Below are 23,521 nucleotides of genomic sequence, written 5' to 3'. Positions count from 1 at the left end.
ATCTTTGGATCTGCAATCTTCTTTTCCCTCAATTGCTTCCTGGCCTTCATGATTTTTTGCACTATAATAATTCTTTTTGTTGGTATCAACTGGCATTTGTGACTCCGATGCTCTAACCTGATTTATCAATTTTGCCAGTTTTTTTATAGCCTTTGAATGTTTTCCATAACTCTGCGAACACCTTTTCCCTTGAAATAATTAATTCCCGTTGCAACTGATTTGGAAGCATTTTTCACTAAAAACCCCTCAGGCTACGAGAAAAACCAACTTTGATACCAATGTAATGTCCCTTTTTATAACATGCCAATAATTTCTTAAAATTGTCTTTTGGCAATTTGACAAACACCTTTCATGCTGACATTTTGTCAAACACTTAGAATGCAAAGCAAAAGAAACCTTTGTGATAGAGACATTTTGTGAAATAGTTTACATGCATTCAAAAATGGAACCTTTATCCAACATATAAAACACTAAAACTCCACAATGATGAACATTAATATCTCAACATCTTACTTATTAATATAGAATATGGTATTACATGCCAATTAGTAAATTAGGAAACCTGAAGCAGCTCAAAAATCGCATGATTGTCTATAGGTGATGTAGAAATTTCTGTTTTCCCACCCCGGTTTTCAGTTTCACCTTATTTCTCTCATGTAGTTAAATGCCCTTTCCCATAACCATACATTTAACAAGCTGAAAAAATAAATATTGCTGAAAACACAAATTCTGGAAATTTTACAGAACGCTGGAAATTGCAGAAATAAAAATCAGCAGTAATAAATAGCCATTAAAACACATTTAAACACTGAGATTTTTGGTCAACTTGACCCTGGAAAAACCCCCTACAACTCTTGGGGAAAACCAGTTCGAGAGCTCTTCTTTATTTCTGAAAATTGCCTTTTTACAGTGAGAAATATTCAGCAAAAAATCAGCAAACAAATTTACAACTTATCTCTTTTCCCGTGCCTCACAGCAATCTGGAAATTACAGCAAATAGGACAGCAAAAAATGTACGGCCTCCTCGATTTTCGTGCCCACTTTCAGCGTTAAATGCAGCTGTACAGATAGCATTAAATGTGCTGTACGGCCTGCAATAAATGCGCTGTATGACCCTCGTTTTGCGTGCAGAAAAACTAGCAAACTGCTCCTCGATTTTTGTGCAAACCACTCGAAAATTGTGTCAAAATCTGCCTTTCACTGTGCGCTGAATCAGCTGTACAAATTTGCTCAATTGTTGCCTTGGAATGTGTGTCAAGCTACTGTCTCTTTCTCCTCCCTGCTCAGAAATCTCTCTTGCTCTCTTGCTCTCCTTCTCCCAATCTGCTCATGAAAGAATGAATGACCTTTTCCTCTTTTTCCTCCTTTAATCTAACCCCAAGTGATTTTTGGGTGATCGAAGTGACTTTTGGGTGATCCCTAAATCCAATGGCTGAAATAGATTTAGATCAATGGCTGAGATTAAATGCTCATTTAAATCTCACTTTTTATTTTTTAATTCACGCCACTTTAATAAAGACCCACTTAGTCATTTATTTCCAAAGTCACTTTTCCTTTTTAATTTTTCATTGACTTTATAAAAGTCACTTTAAAATTAGACTTAGTAACTTTATCACTTAAAGTCACTTTTAAATTAGATTTAACTTTTATAAAAATTATAAAGTTACTTTAGGAGAAAAGTTAAATTCTTTTGGATACTTTTCTCTAGGCCAAAGATCAAAGCCTAAGGGAACCACCTGTCCTCCGGTACCAAATTTCAACACTCCCTCTTACCGAGGAAGGTGTTCCTCACCACACCCATCTTGTCTCTGAAGTTGACATGCTTGCCCCGTGGTAAGGCTTTGGTAAGAATATCTGCACCCTGCTCATCAGTGGAAATATACTCAAGCTTCACAGCGCCCTTCTGAACATAGTCTCTGATGAAATGATATCTGATCCCGATATGCTTTGACCTGTCATGAAATATTGGATTCTCCGTGAGTTTAATGCAACTCTGATTATCACAGTAAATCACTGAAGGTCTCAACGGCTGACCAAATAAGCCAAACAACATCTTGCGAAGCCAGATAGCCTCACAACTAGCTAGACTGGCTGCCATATACTTTGCTTCCGCTGAACTCAGTGCTACTGACTGCTGCTTCCGGCTGAACCATGACACTACTGCTGAACCCAACCCAAAACAGCGCCCTGAAGTGCTCTTCCTATCAGAAGCACACCCTGCCCAATCAGAATCAGTGTATCCTGCCAATCTCACTCCATCTCCGTGCCTGTAGTCCAGACCATAATCCACTGTCCCCTGCAAGTACCGCAAAATGTGTTTTGCAGCCACCCAGTGAACCTTCCTAGGCTCACACATAAACTGACTCATCGTGTTGACTGCAAAACAGATATCTGGTCTAGTGTTGACCAAATACATCAAGGAACCAATCAGCTGCCTGTACAATGTGGGATCCACCAACTCGGAATCCGAAGCATGAAGCTTCTTCCAGTTGGTGATCATCGGTGTCGACATGGGTCTACAATCCTCCATGTGGAATCTGCTAAGGATGTCCACAATATACTTCCCCTGCCCCAGGAAGAAATGCCCCTCCTCCTGCCACACCTCCAAGCCCAAAAAGTAATGCATCAAGCCGATGTCCTTCATCTCAAACTCTGTCGCAAGATCTCTCTTGCAGTGCTCTATGAGTCTCTCTGCACCTGTAATGACCAAGTCATCCACATACAACACCAGAATGAGAGGCTCCTCACCAATCACAATAAAGTAAAGGTTCGGATCTGCCTCACTCTTTGTAAAACCCATCCCCTGCAAATATGTATCTATCCTGGAGTACCAAGCTCTGGGAGCTTGCTTCAGGCCATAAAGGGCCTTCTTCAGTCTGCACACATGGGACTCCTTCCCATGCACCTCAAAGCCCTGTGGCTGCTCAATGTACACCTCCTCCTGTATGAAGCCATTGAGAAATGCAGTCTTCACATCCATCTGGTGGATCTTCCAACCCATCTCTGCTGCTATCGATATAATGGAGCGGATCGAAGTATATCGAGCCACGGGAGCGAAGGTCTCCTCATAATCAACTCCCTCTACCTGGGAGAACCCTCTAGCCACAAACCTTGCTTTGAATTTCTCAATGCTGCCATCTGCAGCATGCTTTACCTTGTAAAGCCATCTGGAAGTAACCACGGATTTGCCCTCAGGCCTCGGCACCAACTCCCAAACATCATTCTTCATGATAAAAGAATACTCCTCCTGCATGGCCTCTCTCCAGACCTGCTGGCTAGCTGCCTCCTCATAGCTAGAAGGCTTAGAGTCAAGGATGCTGGTAACCATCGCCATATAGCTACAAAACCTCTCAGGTGGTCTACTCTCTCTGACCGGCCTCTTCGGCTCAGCAACAGATGTGGCATCTCTCAAGGTATCCTGAAGCCACTTGGGCTTCCTCTTCCCTGAGCGCACTTCTCCCACCGGAGAATGAAACTCCTCCTCCTCATCATCATCAAGAGCCTGAACTCCTGACTGTCTGTCTGCTGTCCTCCTGCCTGCACCTGAACCTGTAGAAGCTGAGGTACCGTGTGAACTGTCCATCAGTGGACTCCCTAGTGAACTGCTCTGCATGCTGCCCGGAGCACCACCCCTCTGGCTCGGTGAGCCACTGCTCACTGACGGACCTGACATCCTCATAGATGTACCTCCTGATCCTCCTGATCCCTGCCCACTGGATCCCTGCGACTGACTCAACTGCTGCTGAGGGTCTGGCTGATCCAGATACTCTAACTCCCGTGACCTCCTAAAGGCCCTGTCCTCCTCAAACTTCACATCCCTTCTGACAACAACTCTCCTTTGTGCAGGAATGTAAATCCGAAAGGCCTTTGAGGTCTCACTGTAGCCCACAAAGATACCCTTCTCTGCGGTGGGCTCTTGTTTGGTCCTCTTCTCCTTGGGTATATAGGAGTATGTAATGCATCCAAAGATATGAAGATGACCAATATCAGGCTTCTTCCCAGAGAAAGCCTCCTCCGGAGTCATGTGCCCCAAGGCACGATGCAGACTCCTGTTCTGCAAGTAAACAGCTGTGTTGCAGGCCTCTGCCCACAAGAACAATGGCAACCCCTGATCATGTAACATGGCTTTGGCAGCCCGTATGATGGATCTGTTCTTCCTCTCCGCAACCCCGTTCTGCTGGGGGTTGTAAGGAACAGTGAACTCCCTCCTAATGCCTGCCTTCGCACAATAGTCAACAAACTCTCCAAGGGTGTATTCTCCTCCATTGTCCGACCTTAGGGACTTGATCTTTCGACCTGTCTGTGTCTCCACAAGAGCTCTGAACTCCTGAAACCGCTTGAAGACCTCACTCTTGGTCTTCAAAAAATAAATCCAGGTCCTCCTGCAGTGATCATCAATGAATAAAACATAGTACTCATATCCACTCAAGGAAACATGAGACATCCGACCGCTCACATCGGAATGAATCAAATCAAGTATCCCAGTCGCTCTGCTGTCACTGCTGGGAAAAGGGGATTTGGCAAACTTGCCCATCGCACAACCTCTGCAAGTATCAAAGTGATCAGTACTGAAATCTGGCACACCTGTAGTGATCTCCCGCAATGTCCTCAAGGCTCCATGATACATATGTCCCATCCTGCGGTGCCAAATCTCACACATCTCAGAACTGCTAGCTCTGCTGTCGGTACTACTGCTCAATGCCAAAAGGGGCTGGAATGTAAACTTGTACACCTTTGCATGGCGTACACCTATTACTCTAGCTGAATCAGTTGGAGTGCCCCTGGGATACATCAACACCTGTCCTCCCCTAAACAGTACCTCATATCCTCTGTCCTCCAAAGCTGAGACGGATATGAGGTTCTTCTTCATTCCTGGCACATAAAGAACATCTGACACTTTCAAGGGAGGTTTGGACTCCCTCTGAAATGTCAGTGTCCCCATCCCGACTGCTCTAACAACTCTGTCATCACCGAGTACTACTTCTATATCAGTGCCACTCTCTGAAAGCTCTGAGAAGTACTCACGGATTCCTGTCATGTGACGTGAAGCCCCACTGTCCACATACCAGATACCTGAAGATGCTCCGCTAATCGAGGGAAAAGCATGCTCCTTCTGAACCTGTGTGGCAGGTGATCCTGCACTAGAGGATTCACACGTAGTGAACGCAAACTCCCGGTCAAAACGACCTGCAAAGTCCTCAATCTCTGCTGAAGATGCCACGTCCTGGTTCTTCCCCTTCTTCTTCTTCTTCTCCGGACACACAACTGCATAGTGTCCCATCTTTTGACAATTCCAACACTTCACCTTGGAATAGTCCTTCTGTGTGTTACCCTATTTACCTTTACCTTTGCCTTTGCCCCCACCACTGCTTGTGGAAGCCTGCTTCTTCCCTTTGCCTTTCTTGCCTCCTGCCACCAGTGCTACATCCTCATCCTGCTCAACTGGCTTGGCTGCCCCAAGCTGACCTTTCCTGATCTCTGTCTGAATGCAATCATCCCAAAACCTCTCCCATGTGGGAAGGGTCTCACGTGCACAAACCCCATCAGCAAAGTTCAATCATGAACGGGGGAGGCCATTCACTGCAATCCGCACCAACTCAGTTGGTGGAATGGCCTCTCCAATCGCTGCCAACTCATCTCTCACATTAGTAATCTTTGTGAGATATCCAGCTGCACTATCATTACCCATCTTAATGTTCTTCAGCTTCTCCTTCAGGACCATCTTCCAGTTCTCATTGGTACTCTGGTAGAGATTGGACAATGTTGTCCACATCTCATGGGCATTGCCCTTTCCTCTCACATGAGGAATGCAATGGTCTTTGATTCCGTCTAGAATCAGCCTCTTACCCTTGTTGTTCTTTTTATTATAAGTTGTCAACTGAGTAGCATCAGTAGGCACAACAACAGGGTTCTGTGTGGTATGCACCATGATATCCCAGACTTCTGCCTCCTCAAAGATACTCTGCATTCTCTCCTTCCAAACGCTGTAATTTGTATGCCCATCCAGCCTATCCTCCACCCTCAAACCCAATGACATCCTGCTGTCCTAAAACTGAAAAATAGCACTGCTGTAGTAAAGATAAAACTGCTGTTTATGAAAAAATCAGCTCGCTGGAATTTTTTGAGTGAAAAATCAGCAGCTGTAATTTTTCCTTTTGCTGTCCCAAACTGCCCTTCAGCACTCAAGCTCTGATACTATGTAGAAATTTCTGTTTTCCCACCCCGGTTTTCCGTTTCACCTTATTTCTCCCATGTAGTTAAATGCCCTTTCCCATAACCATACATTTAACACGCTGAAAAAATAAATATTGTTGAAAACACAAATTCTGGAAATTTTACAGAATGTTGGAAATTGTAGAAATAAAAATCAGCAGTAATAAACAGCCATTAAAACACATTTAAACACTGAGATTTTTGGTCAACTTGATCCTGGAAAAACCCCCTACAACTCTTGGGGAAAACCAGTTCGAGAGCTCTTCTTTATTTCAGAAAATTGCCTTTTTACAGTGAGAAATATTCAGCAAAAAATCAGCAAGCAAATTTACAACTTATCTCTTTTCCCGTGCCTCATAGCAATCTAGAAATTACAGCAAACAGGAAAGCAATAAATGCTGTACGGCCTCCTCGATTTTTGTGCCCACTTTTAGCATTAAATGCAGCTGTACGGACAACATTAAATGCACTGTACGGCTTGCAATAAATGCGCTGTATGGCTTGCAATAAATGCGCTGTACGGCCCTCGTTTTGCATGCAGAAAAACCAGCAAACTGCTCCTCGATTTCTGTGCAAACCACTCCTCGAAAATCGTGCCAAAATCTGCCTTTCACTGTGTGCTGAATCAGCTGTACAAATCTGCTCAACTGCTGCCTTGGAATGTGTGCCAAGCTGCTGTCTCCTTCTCCTCCCTGCTTAGAAATCTCTCTTGCTCTCTTGCTCTCCTTCTCCCAATCTGCTCATGAAAGAATGAATGACCTTTTCCTCCTTTAATCTAACCCCAAGTGATTTTTGGGTGATCCCTAAATCCAATGGTTGAAATAGATTTAGATCAATGGTTGAGATTAAATGCTCATATAAATCTCACTTTTTATTTTTTAATTCACACCACTTTAATAAAGACCCACTTAGTCATTTATTTCCAAAGTCACTTTTCCTTTCTAATTTTTCATTGACTTTATAAAAGTCACTTTAAAATTAGACTTAGTAACTTTATCACTTAAAGTCACTTTTAAATTAGATTTAACTTTATAAAAATTATAAAGTTACTTTAGGAGAAAAATTAAATTCTTTTGGACACTTTTCCCTAGGCCAAAGATCAAAGCCTAAGGGAACCACCTGTCCTCCGGTACCAAATTTCAACAGGGGACTTGGCCTCAAGAAGATATAAACTATGGCAGTGATCAGTCTCTGAAGCCTGGGAGTAGCATTTGGCCTGCAAATAATAACCTTGTCTTCAATCTTTAAGCGCTTGTGAAGAACCTGATTGGTCCTTCCCTTTTTTGTCTCCACGTCAAGCACTAATGAAGGATCTGAGTGATGCCTCCTCTTTCTCCAAAGTGAAGCACTAGTGAGGAAGTCTGGGTGGCTCCTCCTATGGACCAGCTATGGTAGATAGATTCACTACCGAAAACAGTCTGGTCAGATCAGCTAGGGTGGATCTCTCACCATCGAAACTAGCCCTCCTCACATGGGTTTTCACCCATACTCTCAAGCTACAAGAACTCTTGAAACAATTATCAAAATCAATAACCAATGAATGCTCAAAAGTGAGCTCCAATTCTCCTTTTATAACTTTTATCATTAGAATACCATGGGTCATCAAAATACCACTGATCTCCCCTTTTTACTTCCTTCCCATTCAATAAAAATATAAAGTGACTTTATAAAGTTTCCTCCTTATTTCTCCATAGCCACTTAATAACTCTTTTTACAGACTATAGACTACGTAAATCGAATAGTCTACTAAGTCGATCCCCTTAGGGGCGATCACTTGGAAAGGGACATTATAGAGTGAAATTCCTTACTTCTTTTGAGATTTTTTCTTTTTAAGTTGTCAATCGGAGCATTATTGTCTCTTTTCCCTCTAATATATTCCTCCGTCTAATCACAATACCTCCAGATTTATTGACAATCACCAATACTTCAAGATTTCATCCAATAAACATTTGATTAAGGATCCTTTTAACCACATCTTCACTATTGTAACATGAGAATATCGGGTTTATACATATAAACCCTGGATGTTCATGGAAGCATAATCATTTTTTACCTCTTGAAAAGGTTTTCCATAGTTTAAGGTCCCCAATAATGGGTTTTTGCTTACTTGTTTGTATCTCCTTTTTCACTTGTTGCTTTGCTAAGCTTAAGCATGGGCTGTAGATTGAGAAGGTCTAGAATCTAAACCTACATCTAGAATAGCCTGTCCTTTCTCCTCTTTCTTCCTTGTCCTAGATCTTATTTGGCGGGTTTTCTTCATTCTAGGGTTATGATCCTCATTAGAGTTGCTAGCGGAATGTAGGCTTCTAGACTCAGATACTATGTTTTCCCCCTTTTCCGTCTCATGAAAAAATAACTCCTCGAGGGAGGATGTTGGATGTCTTATTTTCAACATTGGTTCCTTCATTTATATCAACTTTTAGCATACCCATAGAGGATCAGTTGTAGTTTCCTTCTCATTCTTATCTTCATATCTAGCCCTCTTGCTTCTTGTTCTTCTCTTTTCCTTGTATCTGGATCCTCTCCATGGGTGACTCTTCCTCCACCCAAGCTTGTTTTGGGGCTGCTCTCCCTTGTGTCCGAAATATTTTTAATTTCTTGATCAAGATCGAAATCTTTTGTGTTTTTGAAGATTGTTCTTAGTTCCCCTACCTTCATCAATTCCTGTAGGAGATGTTCTGCGGTATCCTATGAAGAAGTTTGTCTTGCTTCATCATTGAAAAATCTTCTTCCCTTTAGGGTTTGCTTCCTTCCCAATTTTTCTGTCTTTTCCCCAATTGTGTAGGTTCTTCCCTCACTTCACCATCCGAATCATCCTCCACTTCCTCCTTCTTAGGGCATGTCCTTTTCAAGTGACCATATGCTTTACATATGGAGCACTTAAAGGGAATTGGACATAGTCAATTTGTTGTCTATAGGCTCACCTACCTATTGCTATGTCCATTGCATGTAGGAGCCCATCCTCCAAGTTTAACTCCGCACATATTTTTGCTACAAAGGTCACCCCTTTGCAGCAGGTTTTTTCATCAATATCTAAATGTCTTCCCAATCTATTTTTTATGGCTCTAAGACAGGTCTATTGCCATTGTTAGAAAAAGTGTACCAAGGACAAGTGTTGCTAAGGCTAGGTGTCTACCCTAAGAACAAGTGTCCATCGTGATCCCCCTGACTTACCTTTATGAAAAATAAAGTTAAAGTGACTTTTTGAATAATTAATGAACAGGGGACTTGGGGGATAAAGTGACTTATGGGTAAATGAGAGATTAAATCCCCACCCTTGATATCAATGGCTAAGATCTAATCTCAACTATTGGATTTTAGGGTTAGGTCTCTCTTCATTATTAGAGAACAAAAAGGAAACCCTGGGGAGGAAAAGGCACCATTTTGAATGCATTCTTCATGAGCATTGGAGAGGAGGAGGTGGTGGTTGAAAGAGCATGTACTGCAGGAGAAAAATAAAGTCAACAACACGTACAGCAAGGAGAGGGCACACGTTTCTAAGCTGAGAAAAGTACTGAAATCAAGGCACTCCTCTAGCATTAATTGCGGCTGTGTCAGAATGATTTTTGAGGCAGTCTAGGCTGAAATTTGAGGGCAGTCTGGGCCAAAATTCGAGGGACTGACAGGCATTAATTGATATCAGAAGCAACATGATTTTCAAGGGTGTCAGACACAAATTTCGAGGGGAATGACAACATGAAAATCAAGGTCTGTCAGAATTGCTATAGCAGCACAGAAATTCAGCTGGGCATGATATTATGAGCAGTGTCAGGCATGATTTTCAAGGGACTGACAGAGCATTTATTGGCACGAATTTCTGAGCAAGGAGGGCACAAAAAGTGAGATTGTCAGGGACAGAATTTGAGGAGGCAGCTAAAACATGAATATCTAGAAAATATGGGCACGATTTCCTGAGGGATAAGTCTACATTATTTGCTGTAATAAATGTTGTAAAATTTCTCTAACAGAAATAAAAAACTCTTTCTCTCTCACTGGTTTTCTCTTTGGGGTTTTTTCAGGGTCTATTGACCAAAATTTCATGTGCAAAATTTTGTGGGTTGCTTGTGTTTTCTCAGCAAAAGTCAAAAAGTAGATTAGATTCATGTGTTTCATTTTATGAAATATTCATGTTTATGACAGCAGCAAACAAACATGTGGGTTGGGCATTAAACATGATGAGAATTCACTAAACTTGAAACCGGGTTGGGTCTAAGTCAAAATTTCTACATGGTATCAGAGCTTGGTGGCCAAAAGTGCTGAGAAAGTGACCAAACAACAAGCTAAATAGGGATTTGTGGTTGAGAGGGAGCAGTAGTTTACCTTTGGACAGATTTGAGATTTTGTGTTGGGTTGTTGACATCAAATGGCTACAGGTTTGAGGGTTGAGGACAGGTTGAATGGGGCTGATAACTTTAGTCCATGGAAGGAGAGGATGGTCTTGTTACTTGAAGAATTTGAATTGTGGGAAATTGTTGAGAAGACAGTTGTACCACCCACTCCCCAAGATTTGTTGGTTGAGTTCAACAAGAAGAATGTCAAGGCAAAGAGACTTCTCCTAGATGCCATCAAAGATCACCTCATTCCCCGTGTTTTAAGGAATAAGTATGCCTTTGAGATGTGGGAGGCCTTAACAAAGCTTTACCAAAGTACCAATGAGAATAGGAAAATGGTATTGCTGGAAAAACTGAGGCAAACCAAGATGACCAAGACCAACACAATTTCCTCATACCTCACTAAAATCACTCAAGTGAGAGATGAGTTGGCAGCCATGGGTGAGGCCATTCTGGAAGAACAGCTGGTTAGATCAGCTTTGAGTGGCTTTTCCAAGAAGTGAGATGCTTTCATTGATGGGATTGTAGCCTGTGAGAATTTTCCAGATTGGGGAAGAATGTGGGACAATTTCCATCAGGAGATAAGATAAAATGCCAAAAATGGAGGCCAACATGGTGGGGAAGATGAGGAGAATGTTTCTCTTGCGGCAAAGGGAAAAAAGAAGTCCAAGAAGGGTGCCACGAGTGGGACCAAGCAGAAGGGTAAGCAAAAGGAGAAGGAGAAGGACATGAGCAAAGTGAGATGCTTTGCTTGTCAGAAGATGTGACACTATGCAGTTATGTGTCCTAATAAAAATAAGAGGTTGCAACTTCAACTGAGGTGGATGAGTTTTCCTTGGTGGTTAATCTTGCCACTAGTGTTGCATCCTCCAGTATATGGTACATTGATAGTGGAGCTTCATGCCAATATGACAGGTGTCAGGCAGCACTTTACAGGTCTTACTAAGAGGGGTGTAGATTTGGAGGTGGTGCTTGGTAATGATTCTACAGTCAGGGTAGTTGTTATTGGGACCAAATCCTTTCAGAGGGAGTCATAGCTTCACTTGATAGTGATGGAGGTCTTACATGTTCTGGGGCTAAAAAATAACTTGATATCAGTTTCTGCGATTAAGGACAAGGGGTATGATGTAGTGTTTAGTGATGGGAAAGTTCTCATGTATCCCAAGGGATCCAATATCACTTTGGCCAAAGTTATTGGAGTATGTTATGGGAAGCTATACAGGCTCATGTTTCAACCAACTAGAGCATTGGTTTCAACTTTCTACCACCAACAACAGTGACTTATGCGAGTTATGGCACAGGAGGATGGCCTACTTGCACCATGGGGCTTTGAGAGTATTGAGAGAGATTGTTACAGGGTTACCAAATTTCAGTACTAAGCACCAGGATGTGTGCAGGAATGTGCTTTGGGAAAGTACACCAAGACTACTTTTCCTGTTGATTTGAGGTAGCATCGGATGTGCTCTAGCCATGAAAATTGGTGGAGAGGCTAAAGCACATGAGATCTCCAAGACCCAGAAATGGTTTGGGTAAATTCTACTCGGTTAAGGAGATATTAAATTAATATTTTTAATGGAGTTCCTAAGTCTAAACTTAGGAAAAATAAAATATTAATGGGTATTAATATAAAACTGGGTTAGAAGGTTCCAAATGACATGGATCAAGCCAAATCTAATCTTAGCCATTGATTAGAGATGTAATCTCGACTGTTGAAGGACCAATAGGAAAAGTATAAGAGGAGGCTTGAGGGTCTGTTGGAGAATACACCAGAGTGATTAGTCATTCGATTGTCTAGAGCGGGGTTTGCTAAGAGAAGTCGAATCAGTGATCAATTGCAGTGAGGGGCAGTGAGTACGAGACAGAGAAGCAGGGATAGTGTTGAGAGACCAACGCAGAGGCAAAGAGGCAAACGCAGAAGCCAGAGGGAGCCACGCAGAGGCTAGGAGAGACAGCATACAGGCCAGTAGGGCCTGCGTCATCCACGCAGAGGCCGTAAGCGTGACACAGAGGGCCAAAGAGGCTGTGCAGAGCCTCAGAGAGCTGACGCAGGGGGTTTTCAGGCTGACGCAGAGGCTAGGAGGGCTGACGCATTGCTTTAGTTGTGCTGGAGAGGGTTTTGTGGGGTAGACTTTCCGAATATCTGCTTCTGAATAGAGAGGTATTATTGCTGAATTATTTTCTTCGTCGGGTGAGTCAGTTTGGCACCCAGTTGTACTCAGAAAGACTGCATAATAAAATAACCCTCAGAATCGTTGCATCGGTTTTCCCAAGTTGGGTTTTTCCGGGAACGAGTTGTCCAAAAATAAGGGTGTCACTTGTGTGTTTGCTATTTCTTTCAGTTGTTGATTTGTAGATGGTTGACACTGTATTGTGTTTATTTCAGTATTTATATGATTAAATAACTTGTTCGTAATTAACAAGTAGGAGAAATAAACTAGAGAATACAGATAAAATTTCTAATAGGTAATACTTAGAAATTTCAACATGGTATCAGAGCGTGGTTTTAGATCACAGGAGAGCTGAAGGCACCAGCTAAATCAGAGCATTTGCAGCAGAAACAACTGTCCCGAGTGACAGAAGTTGTTCCTAGCAGAAAGCGGCGAAGAAGGGTTGACGCAGAGGGACTGCGTCATCAGTTTGAGCCAGAGAAAGGCCAGCTCAAAGGCTGAGGAGGGTTGAAAAGGCTCACGAAGAGCCACACAAAGATCAGGAGGGTTGACGCAGTTGGCTAGGGGAGCATTTCAGCGAGTGTTGGGATTGCGCAAAGCCTAGAGGCTTAGTCCTTCAGTTGCTGGGGCAATAGGAAGTTGTGGGCAGTTTGCGGGGAGTGAAGCTAGTGGGGTGTTGTTGCTGCCGAGACATAACAGTGCCTAATGAGGAAAAACCAAGGTAGAGGGAGTCGCTACCTAGGCGGATTTCTAGCCAAGAAATCCAGATCAGTGTTGCGGGTGCATAGGAGATTGGAGAGGTGTGACTCGACGATTGGCAGGTGGGTTTCCAGGAGGGAAATCGAGACTTAGAGAGAGTCTAGTAGAGAAATTCCAAACGGGAAGTAGAGACTCAGAGGGAGTTGAAGAGAGAACTTCCAGAGCGGAGGTAGAGACTTGGAGGAGTTGAAAGGAAGAGCAGAGAGATGGCCATGAATGGACTGAGGGATCAGGACAGGCTGGATGGGACGTCTAACTTTGTAATCTGGAAGGCCAGGATCCTGTCCATTCTAGATAGACATCACATCAAAGCTTTTGCCTTGAGAACAGTGGCTATCCCAGTTGACCCAGCTGACAATGAAAAGTACGAGGAAGTAATGGCCAAGGCGAAATGCATAATCCTTGATGGGGTCAAGGATCATGTGGTCCAACATATTGCCGAGAAGGAGACAACAAAGGAAATGTGGGACACCTTGAAGACGTTGTACCAACATACTTTCGTGCAGAGGAAGATGTTACTTGAGAATTAGCTGCGGTCATACCAGATGCAGAAGGGGGAGCAGATAGATCACTTCCTCGGTAGATTGAAGGAGATCTGGGACCAACTGACTTCCATAGGGGCCACGCTGGATCAGGAGTTGATGGTGAGGACCACCCTAAACGCAGTCTCCAAGGAGTGGGAGACATTTGTCCAGAGCATTCTGGGCAAGGCGAATCTTCCAGATTGGGAAGAATTGTGGGCAACTCTTCGCCAAGAAGAGATCAGATGACTATCCAAGATGGGAAGTAGCAGCAAAGGAGTTCGGATCAAGAAAGAGGAGGAAGAGGATGCAGCTCTAGCATCTGCGGGGAAGCAGGAGAAGAGGAAGAAAAATGACCTCTCCAAGATAAAGTGCTTCAACTGTGGGGAACTGGGTCATTATGTGAACCAGTGTCCGAGGAAGAAGACTAAGGGAGAGGTGTCTGACTCCAAGGCAGCGCCAGCGAAGGCGAAAAAGGAGGCAGAGGAGGATGACGATTGTGCCACGAGTGCTCATGTACCTCTAGAGAAGAGGTGGGGAGACATTGAGCAATGAGGTGCAGGATCCTTGAGGTACCCAAACTCTTGGATCATACCTTGCTACGGGAGCCCCGAAGTGAGAAGTAGCAGGATGGCGGATGTCGATAGAAACGGATGTGGATGAAGCGGCAGAGAGTGCTACAGTGTAGTAGTCCCAAGCAGTGCAGAGAGGGTTGCAGCAGTGCGAGAGGCACAGAGGAGGTTGCAACAGTGCAGGATGGCACAGAGAGGTTTGCAGCGGTGCGAGAGGCAGGGAGTTGTTGCAGTAGCGCAGAGGCAGTAGAGGGAGCACGAGATAGCGACAGAGAGAGCTTCAACATCAGGAGTGTTTCTAGCCTGATAGGGATGTCAGTAGTTGGGTGGATCAGTTACTTACTTCTCGGTAACTGAGTTGTAGTGCAGTAGTAGTTGGCAGTAGCACGATGCAGCATGATGAGAGGGGGTTGCAGTGTTGGGATTCGGGAGAAAGGACCAGCAGCAACACGGATGCAGAGGGAGATGCAGGACAGATGCAACAGTGGTAGTGGTAGGGCCATGGGCAGCAGTGCAGAGGATGTTGGGTGGGGAGGCCTAGCATCAGCGCAGGTATCAGTGCCGTATAATCAAAGTGATGCTTAGTGTGGAGTATTACTAGAGCACAATCCTCGCTAAGAGGGAGTGCTGATTTGAGATAGCATTGGATGTGCTTTAGCCATGAAAATTGGTGGAGAGGCTAAAGCACGTGAGATCTCCAAGACCTAGAAATGGTTTGGGCAGATTCTACCCAATTAAGGAGATATTAAATTAATTAATATTTTTAATGGAGTTCCTAAGTCTAAACTTATTAATATAAAACTGGGTTAGAAGGTTCCAAATGACATGGATCAAGCCAAATCTAATCTTAGCTGTTGATTAGAGATGTAATCTTGGTCGTTGAAGGACCAATAGGAAAAGTGTAAGAGGAGGCTTAAGGGTTAGTTGGAGAATACACCAGAGTGATTAGTCATTCGATTCTCTAGAGCGGGGTTTGCTAAGAGAAGTCAAATCAATGATTAGTTGCAGCGAGGGGTAGTGAGTACAAGACAAAGAGGCAGAGATAGTGCCGAGAGACCAGCGCAGAGGTAGAGAGGCAGAGATAGTGCCGAGAGACCAACGTAGAGGTAGAGAGGCAGACATAGAAGCTAGAGGGAGCCACGCATAGGCTAGGAGAGACAGCGCAGAGGCCAGGGGGCCTACGTCATCCATGCAGAGGCTGCAGGAGTGACGTAGAGGGCCAGAGAGGCTGCACAGAGCCTCAGAGAGCTGATGTAGGGGGTTTTTAGGTTGATGCAGAGGCCAGGAGGGTTGACACAGTGCTTCAGTTGTGCCGGAGAGGGTTTCATGGGGCAGACTTTTCGAATATCTGCTTCCGAATAGAGAGGTATTACTGCCGGATTATTTTCTTTGTCGGGTGAGCCAGTTTGGCACCTAGTTGTACTTAGAAAGACTGTGTAATAAAATAACCCACAAAAATGCTGCACTGGTTTTCCCAAGTTGGATTTTTCCGGGGACGAGTTGGCCAAAAATAACAGTGTCACTTGTGTGTTTGCTATTTCTTTCAGCTGTTGATTTGTAGATGGTTGAGACTGTATTGTGTTTATTTCAGTATTTATATGATTAAATAACTTGTTCGTAATTAACAAGTAGGAGAAATAAACTAGAGAATACAGATAAAATTTCTAACGGGTAATACTTAGAAATTTCAACATTTCCAAGCAATGACAGTTGGGTAGCAAGGATCCTTGATTTGGTTCATTCTGATGTGTGTGGTCCTATGTCTTCTGTATCACTGAGTGGATATGAATATTATGTCAATTTCATTTACGACTTCTCTAGGAAGACCTAGATTTTCTTCATGGAGACTAAGGGTGAGGTCTTCAAGAGGTTCCAAGAGTTTAAAGCTCTTATGGAGAACCAAACAGGTAAGAAGATCAAGGTGTTGAGGTCCGACAATGGGGGCGAGTATACCTCCAATGAGATGAAGGAATTTTGTGCGAGAGTAGGCATCAAGAGGGAGTTGATTGTTCCTTACAACCCACAACATAATGGGGTTGCAGAGAGGAAGAATAGGGCCATAGTAGGGGCAGCGAGAGCCATGCTTCATGATTAGAGGCTACCTTTCTTTCTTTGGGTTGAGGCTTGTAACACTGCAGTATACTTGCAGAACAAGAGTCCACATAGAGTTTTAGGGATCAAGATTGTTGAGGAGGCTTTTTTTGGGAAGAAGCCTGAGATTGGACACTTTAGGATTTTTGGGTGTCTGACTTATTCTCATGTCCTTGAGGAGAAGAGGACAAGGCTAGAACCCATGGCTGAGAAGGGTATTTTTGTGGGGTATAGCGAGACCTCAAAGGCTTACAACATATATATTCATGCCAAGAGGAAGGTTGAAGCAACAAAACTTATAGCTTGTTGGCTTTAATGTAAAAATACACAAGAGGTATTTTCTAATAATAATTTATTATATAAAAACGTACAAGTGATAATGAAAGTTACAATGAGTACCCGCATATATATACTAGGCAGGTGTCCCTTCACGATTGGGCATGTCTTTTAGACATGCCTTTTCACTTAACTTAATGACTATTTAACATAATCATTATTTTGATTTTTATTATTTACATTATTTATATTTATTTTATTTGTTATGAATTATATTCATAACAAAGGTTGTTGTGAGGCGGGATGTGAGATTTGAGGAGAGAGCCTTGAGGAGGTCACGAGAGTTGGGTCAGGTAGAGTAGCAGATTCCTTAGTAGGGGAGTTCATCACAAGGTGCTGGACCACAAAGTACAGGATCACAGGGGTTTGGAGAATCACACACTTCAGGAGTAACAAGCCCATGGGTGACAGGATCACAGGGCATAGGTTCCCAGGGTACAAGTTCACCATTGACTATAGGTGCATCATCTTTTGGGGTACAGTCTTTAGAGGAGGATATATTGCCCCATTACAGCAGGGCACCTCAGAGAAGAGGAAGTTGAGATGGCATCATGAGACCTTGAAGGAAGCCCATGAGTTAATGGGAAAGCCTAAGTGGTCAGTTAGGGAGACCAGACCACCATAGTGGTTTGGTGGCTATTTGGCTATGGTGAGTAGCATTGTTGAGTCCGAGCCTTCCAGCTATGAGGAGGCAGCAGACCAGCAGGTCTGGAGGGATTCCATAGTGGAAGAGTATGTTTCCATCATGAAAAATGATGCTTGGGAGATTGTGCCAAGACCCGAGGGGAAGTTAGTGGTGACTTTTAGGTGGCTCTACAAGATTAAGTATGCTGTGGATGGCAACATTGACAAAGCTTAGTTCATGGCTCAAGGGTTCTCTCAGGTAAATGGAGTTGATTATGAGGAGACCTTTGCTCTAGTTGCTCGGTATACTTCTATTAGATTAGTGGTTTCCATCGCAACAAAGATGGGTTGGAAGATCCATCAGATGGATGTGAAGATTGCATTTTTTAATGGGATTATGTAGGAGGAGGTGTACATTGAGCAGCCACAAGGGTTTGAGGTGCATGGGAGGGAGTCCCATGTTTGCAGGTTGAAGAAGGTGCTTTATGGACTAAAGCAAGCTCCGAGAGCTTGGTATTCTCGGATAGATACTTACTTGCAGCAGTTGGGTTTCAGGAAGAGTGATGCAGATCCAAACCTTTATTACATTGTGGTTGGTGAGGATCCTCTCATTCTAGTATTGTATGTGGATGACTTATTTATTACAAGTGTAGAGAGACTCATAGAGTATTGCAAGCGAGATATTGCTTCAGAGTTTGAGATGACAGATATTGGACTGATGCATTATTTCTTGGGATTAGAGGTATGGTAGGAGGAGGGGCATATCTTTCTGGGACAGGGCAAGTATGCAACAAACATTCTGATGAGATTTCACATGGAGGATTGTAGGCCCATGTCCACACCTATGATTACCAACTGGAAGAAGCTTCATGCTTCTGAGTCCGAGTTGGTTGATCCCATGATTTATCGTCAATTGATAGGCTCATTGATGTATTTGGTCAACACTAGACTAGACATCTGTTTTGCAGTCAACACTCTTAGTCAATTTATGGTGGAGCCTAGGAGAGTGCATTGGGTGGCTGCAAAACATGCGCTTTGGTATTTGCAGGGCTCAATGGATTATGGTTTGGACTATGTATAGGAGAATGGAGTCAGGTGACTGGTAAATTTAGATTGGGTAGGATGTGTTGATGATAAGAAAAGCACTTTCGGGTGCTGTTTCAGGTTGGGTTCAATAGTTGTGTCGTGGTTCACCTGGAAACAAAGGTCAACAACACTGTGTTTGGCTCAGGCAAAGTACACGCCAGCTAGTCAGGCCAGTTGTGAGGCCATTTGGCTTGGTGGGCTTATTTGGTTAGCAGTTGAGGCCTACAGTGATTTATTGTGATAATCAGTGGCATAAAACTCATGAAGAATCCAGTTATTCATGACAAGTTAAAACACATAGGGATCAGATACTACTTCATCCATGACCATGTTCAAAAAGAGGCAGTGTAGCTTGAGTACATATCTACTTATGAGCAAGTAGCTGACATTCTCATGAAGTCCTTGCCAAGAGGCAAGCGTGTCTACTTTAGAGACAAGATGGGATTGGTGAAGAACACTTTCCTCGGTAATAGGGAGTGTTAGAAAACGTGTGCCAAGGACAAGTGTTCCTAAGACTTGATGTCTAGCCTAGGAAAAGCTGTCCATTGTGACCCCCTTTAACTTTATGAGAAATAAAGTTAAAGTGACTTTATGAAAAGGGGACTTAGGGGACAAAGTGACTTATAGGTCAATGAGAGATTAAATCCCCACACTTGATCTCAATGGCTAAGATCTAATCTCAACCGTTGGATCTTAGGGTTAGGTTTCTCTTCCTTACGAGAGAACAAAAAGAAAAACAGAGGGAGGAAAAGACACCATTTTACATGCATTTTTCATGAGCTTTGAAGAAGAGGAGGCTGAGAGAGCAAGTACTGAAAAGAGAAAAAGGAAGTACAGCAGCAGGTACAGCAATGAGAGGGCACACATTTCTAGACTGAGCAGAGCACAGAATTCCAGGCACTCTATCAGCATTTATTGCAGCTGTTTCAGTGTGATTTTCGAGGCAGTCTGTGCTGAAATTCGAGGGACTGACAGGCATTAATTTCTGTCAGAAGCAGTGTGATTTTTGAGGGTGTCAGGCACGGATTTTGAGGGGACTGAGCATGAAAATTGAGATCTGTCAGATACAGCAGCGCAGAAATTGAGCTGGGCACAAAATTCTGAGCAGTGTCAGGCATGATTTTCAAGGGACTGACGGAACATTTATTGGCACAAATTTCTGAGCAAGGGGGGCACAAGAATTGAGATGGTTAGGCACAGAATTCAAGGAGGCAGCTACAACATGAATATCTAGGAAATCCAGTCACAATTTCCTAAGAGATAAGTCTGCATTAATTGCTGTAAAATTTCTCTAACAGAAATAAGAAACTCTCTCTCTCTCTCTCTCACTAGTTTTCCCTTTGGGGTTTTTCCAGGGTCTATTGACCAAAATTCCATGTGCAAAATTTTGTGGGTTGCTTTTGTTTTTCAGCGAAAGTCAAAAAGTAGATTAGATTCATGTGTTTCATTTTATGAAATATTCATGTTTATGACATTGTCACAGCAGCAAACAAACATGTGGGTTGGGCATTAACATAATGAGAATTCATTAAAATTGAAACTGGGTTGGGTTTAACTGTCTAAGTCAAATTTCTACAGTTCAAGGGATAGGTAGGGCAATTTTAACTAGATAGGGATAATTTCACCTGTCTCCTTTGGGGATCAAAGCAAGGGTACCACTGTTTCAAGGAGAAAATTGCACTGCCCCAATACCATTTTCCTCTACTAAATACTTCCTTGTAGTTGTCCTTTCCACTCTTAAAAATGAATGTGATCCATCCTTTTGCCAGGATATGGAAAATTGGGGCCTATCCCAATTGTTGCTTCCATACCCTACTATTACATTTCAACAGAGTTTTGTCAGAGTTTACTCTGCCATGAAACTTCCCAATTAGACACGTTTCCTGAATAGTTTCCTTTGATCTATGACCTCGTCCTACCCAAGTAGTAGCTTCATTTTTTCATTGAGGAGTTTAATACAGGATCTATTTTTAGTCCTTCTCCTATTCCCTCCTTTCTCCATTCTGTCTCAACCCCAACTTTTTCATTTCCTTGCTTTATCCCTAATTCCTTCTGCATTCAACTCTTCTAAAGACAAATCCCAAGTTCTATTATCACAGTGAGAAGATTCCAAGGAAATTTTCAAAAGAAACTTACCAGATGGATCAAACAGTGGATTTCCCTCCAGTAAGTACAACATGTGAGCAACTCTTCTAAGGACAAATCCCAAGTTCAATGATCACAATGAGAAAATTCTGAGGAAAGTTCTAAAAAAATTATTAAATGGATCAAATGGCAGATTTTCCTATAGTAAGTGCAACTTCTGAGCTTCCTTCTCCAGTTTTTCCCCTTTCTTCTGAGAGAAATGCTCCACACTTCCGAGATCTATTCATTGGAGGCTACCTTTTGGGCCAGATGATTCCCCATTCAGATTAATTATGGATGAACGTTTTCTGGCTGTGATCATATCTCCAATCCTTCATCAATTCCTGCCTTCTTCCATGAATTTCTTTTTCATGATTGTCACTATCTGCTGTTGAATATTCTAAGTCTATCCGTTAGAGAATTAATCTGTATTCTGCTGGTTTATTTATTCTACTTGTAAATTCTGAACAAGTTATTTAATACATTTAAATACCGAAATAAACACAATACAGTCACAACATCTACAAATCATCAACTGAAAGAAAACAAGTACACAAGTGACACCGTTGTCTTTGGACAAATGTCCCTGGAAAAACCCAATGCGGAAAACCGGTGCAACTATTCTGAGGGTCTATTATTATACAGTATTTCCTTGAGTACAACTGGGTGCCTAACCGGCTCACCCGACAGAGAAAAATACACGGCAGCAATACCTCTATATTCGGAAATAGGTATTCAGAAATTCTGTCTGACGAAACCCTCTCCGGCGAATCTGAAGCACAACGCTGGCCCTTTTTGCCTCTGCGTCAGCCTCCTGCTGACCTGCGTCAGCACCCTGCTGACCTGTGTCAGCCCCGGAACCTTCTACGTCAGCCCTCTGAGGCACTACACAGCCTCTAGGATCCTCTGCATCACAATAGCAGCCTTTGCGTGGATGACGCAGTCCTCTGACCTCTGCGCTGTCTTTGTTGGGCTTTGCATGGCCTGAACTGGCTGCTGCTCTCGCTCTCACTGCTTCTGCGCTGGTCTCTCAGTACTGTCTCTGCCTCTCTGTCCAGTGTTCATCGCCCCTCGCTGTTGATCACTGATTCACTTTTGTTTAGCAACCCAGCTTTAGCAAAATGAATGACTGATCACTCTGGTGTATTCTTCAACTAACCCTAAAGCCTCCTCTTATACTTTTCTCGTTGGTCTTTCAATGACCGAGATTAAATCTCTAATCAACGACTAAGATTAGATTTGGCTTGATCCATGATTTTTGGAACCTTCTAACCCAGTTTTATATTAATACCCATTAATATTTTATTTTTCCTAAGTTTAGACTTAGGAACTCCATTAAAAATATTAATTATTTTAATAGCTCCCAAACCGGGTACAACCCGTCCAAACCATTTCTGGGTCTTGGAGATCTCATGTGCTTTAGCCTTTCCACCAATTTTCATGGCTAGAGCACATCCGATGCTACTTCGAAGAGGGGTAGCATCGGATATGCTCTAGCCATGAAAATTGGTGGAGGCTAAAGCACATGAGATCTCCAAGACCCAAAAATGGTTTGGACAGATTGTACCAGGTTTGGGAGATATTAAAATAATTAATATTTTTAATGGCGTTCCTATGTCTAAACTTAACATCTGCCTCCACCTCGATCCCACAGATCTGGCCTGATTTTTCTTCTCATATGCAGAGGTACCATGAGGCCTTTTACTTTCACATCGAGTGAGATCATCGACGTTAAGGTGAGTTTGCATAGGATTTTCTTCAAAGTTTATTTTTGAAGAGTACAAACTTACGTAGGTCTCGAGATGTCCTAGGATGTATGCCCTGAATATGCTTTTGACAACCTAAAAGCTTTGAGCACTCCTCACAGAATTCTGTCCTTTTCAATTTCATAATTACCTCCTGTGATGGGATGATGTATTTCCTGCATAAATCTTCTCTAGTGGGTTGAGGGAAAAATCTACAAGCTCTTCTTCGTCCATTTGTTTCCTACAATAATCCCACATATGTATGTATGTACACACTGGTGTATGTCTTGCCTATTTTCTTATTTATTTTCACCAAGTCATAAAATTCAGAAGCTATTTATTTTTACTGTTTGTAGATGTTCAGGAGCTTATCTGTAAATAGTACTATTCATGACATTGCAATTACCATGAGAACTTGTGAAACAGTACTATGCATTGTTTCATTTTGTACTACAAAGGTTGAGATATACCTCTCTAGTTGTTTGGCAGCCTATGATATACCTGTTTTCTATCAATATATTGATTCATATCATGATTTTCATCATGATCCAGGTTTATGCCTTTGGAGGTTTTTTGATTGTACGGTGGTTATGGGCCAGATGGCAAGAGAGAAAAGCAAGATGGAAGGGGGAGGGAGAAGATTCTGATGGCCATCCTCGATGAATAGTTCAACAATGATCTGAATTGATGAATAGTTTAAGAACGATCAGAGTTGCGGACAGTTTATGTTTGAGGTTCATGTTGTGATAATGAAATGCTTTTCACATTTGTAAATATGTAATACGGACTAACATAAAATGTTTTATCTATTGATTGCATTTAGCAGTTTCTTTACGACTGAAGCAACAACGTCATATGACCAGGTGGTGTCATTTGTGTCATTCTATTGATTTGCTGTGAATCTTACTTTCTTTTTCTAATGATATGAGCAGAAGGTGTCATTTGTGTTAA

At 42.7% G+C, this 23,521-nt stretch overlaps 1 protein-coding gene across 1 annotated transcript in view; it reads left to right on the top strand.

Annotated features, from left to right (window-relative positions):
- The window catches only part of LOC149138942 (uncharacterized), a 58,651-nt gene extending 35,130 nt beyond the window's left edge, over positions 1-23,521 (top strand). The window contains exon 2 of the mRNA XM_089448448.1: positions 23,123-23,521. Coding sequence (XP_089304574.1) covers positions 23,123-23,233 — 111 coding nt within the window. The 3' untranslated portion in view covers positions 23,234-23,521. The remainder of the gene's footprint in view (positions 1-23,122) is intronic.

The sequence above is a fragment of the Pinus tabuliformis genome, chromosome X (genome assembly GCF_031772625.1).
Source record: "Pinus tabuliformis cultivar Carrire ecotype Pingquan chromosome X, CPIR1, whole genome shotgun sequence".
NCBI lineage: Eukaryota > Viridiplantae > Streptophyta > Pinopsida > Pinales > Pinaceae > Pinus > Pinus tabuliformis.
This window is presented reverse-complemented; position numbering and strand designations above follow the sequence as displayed.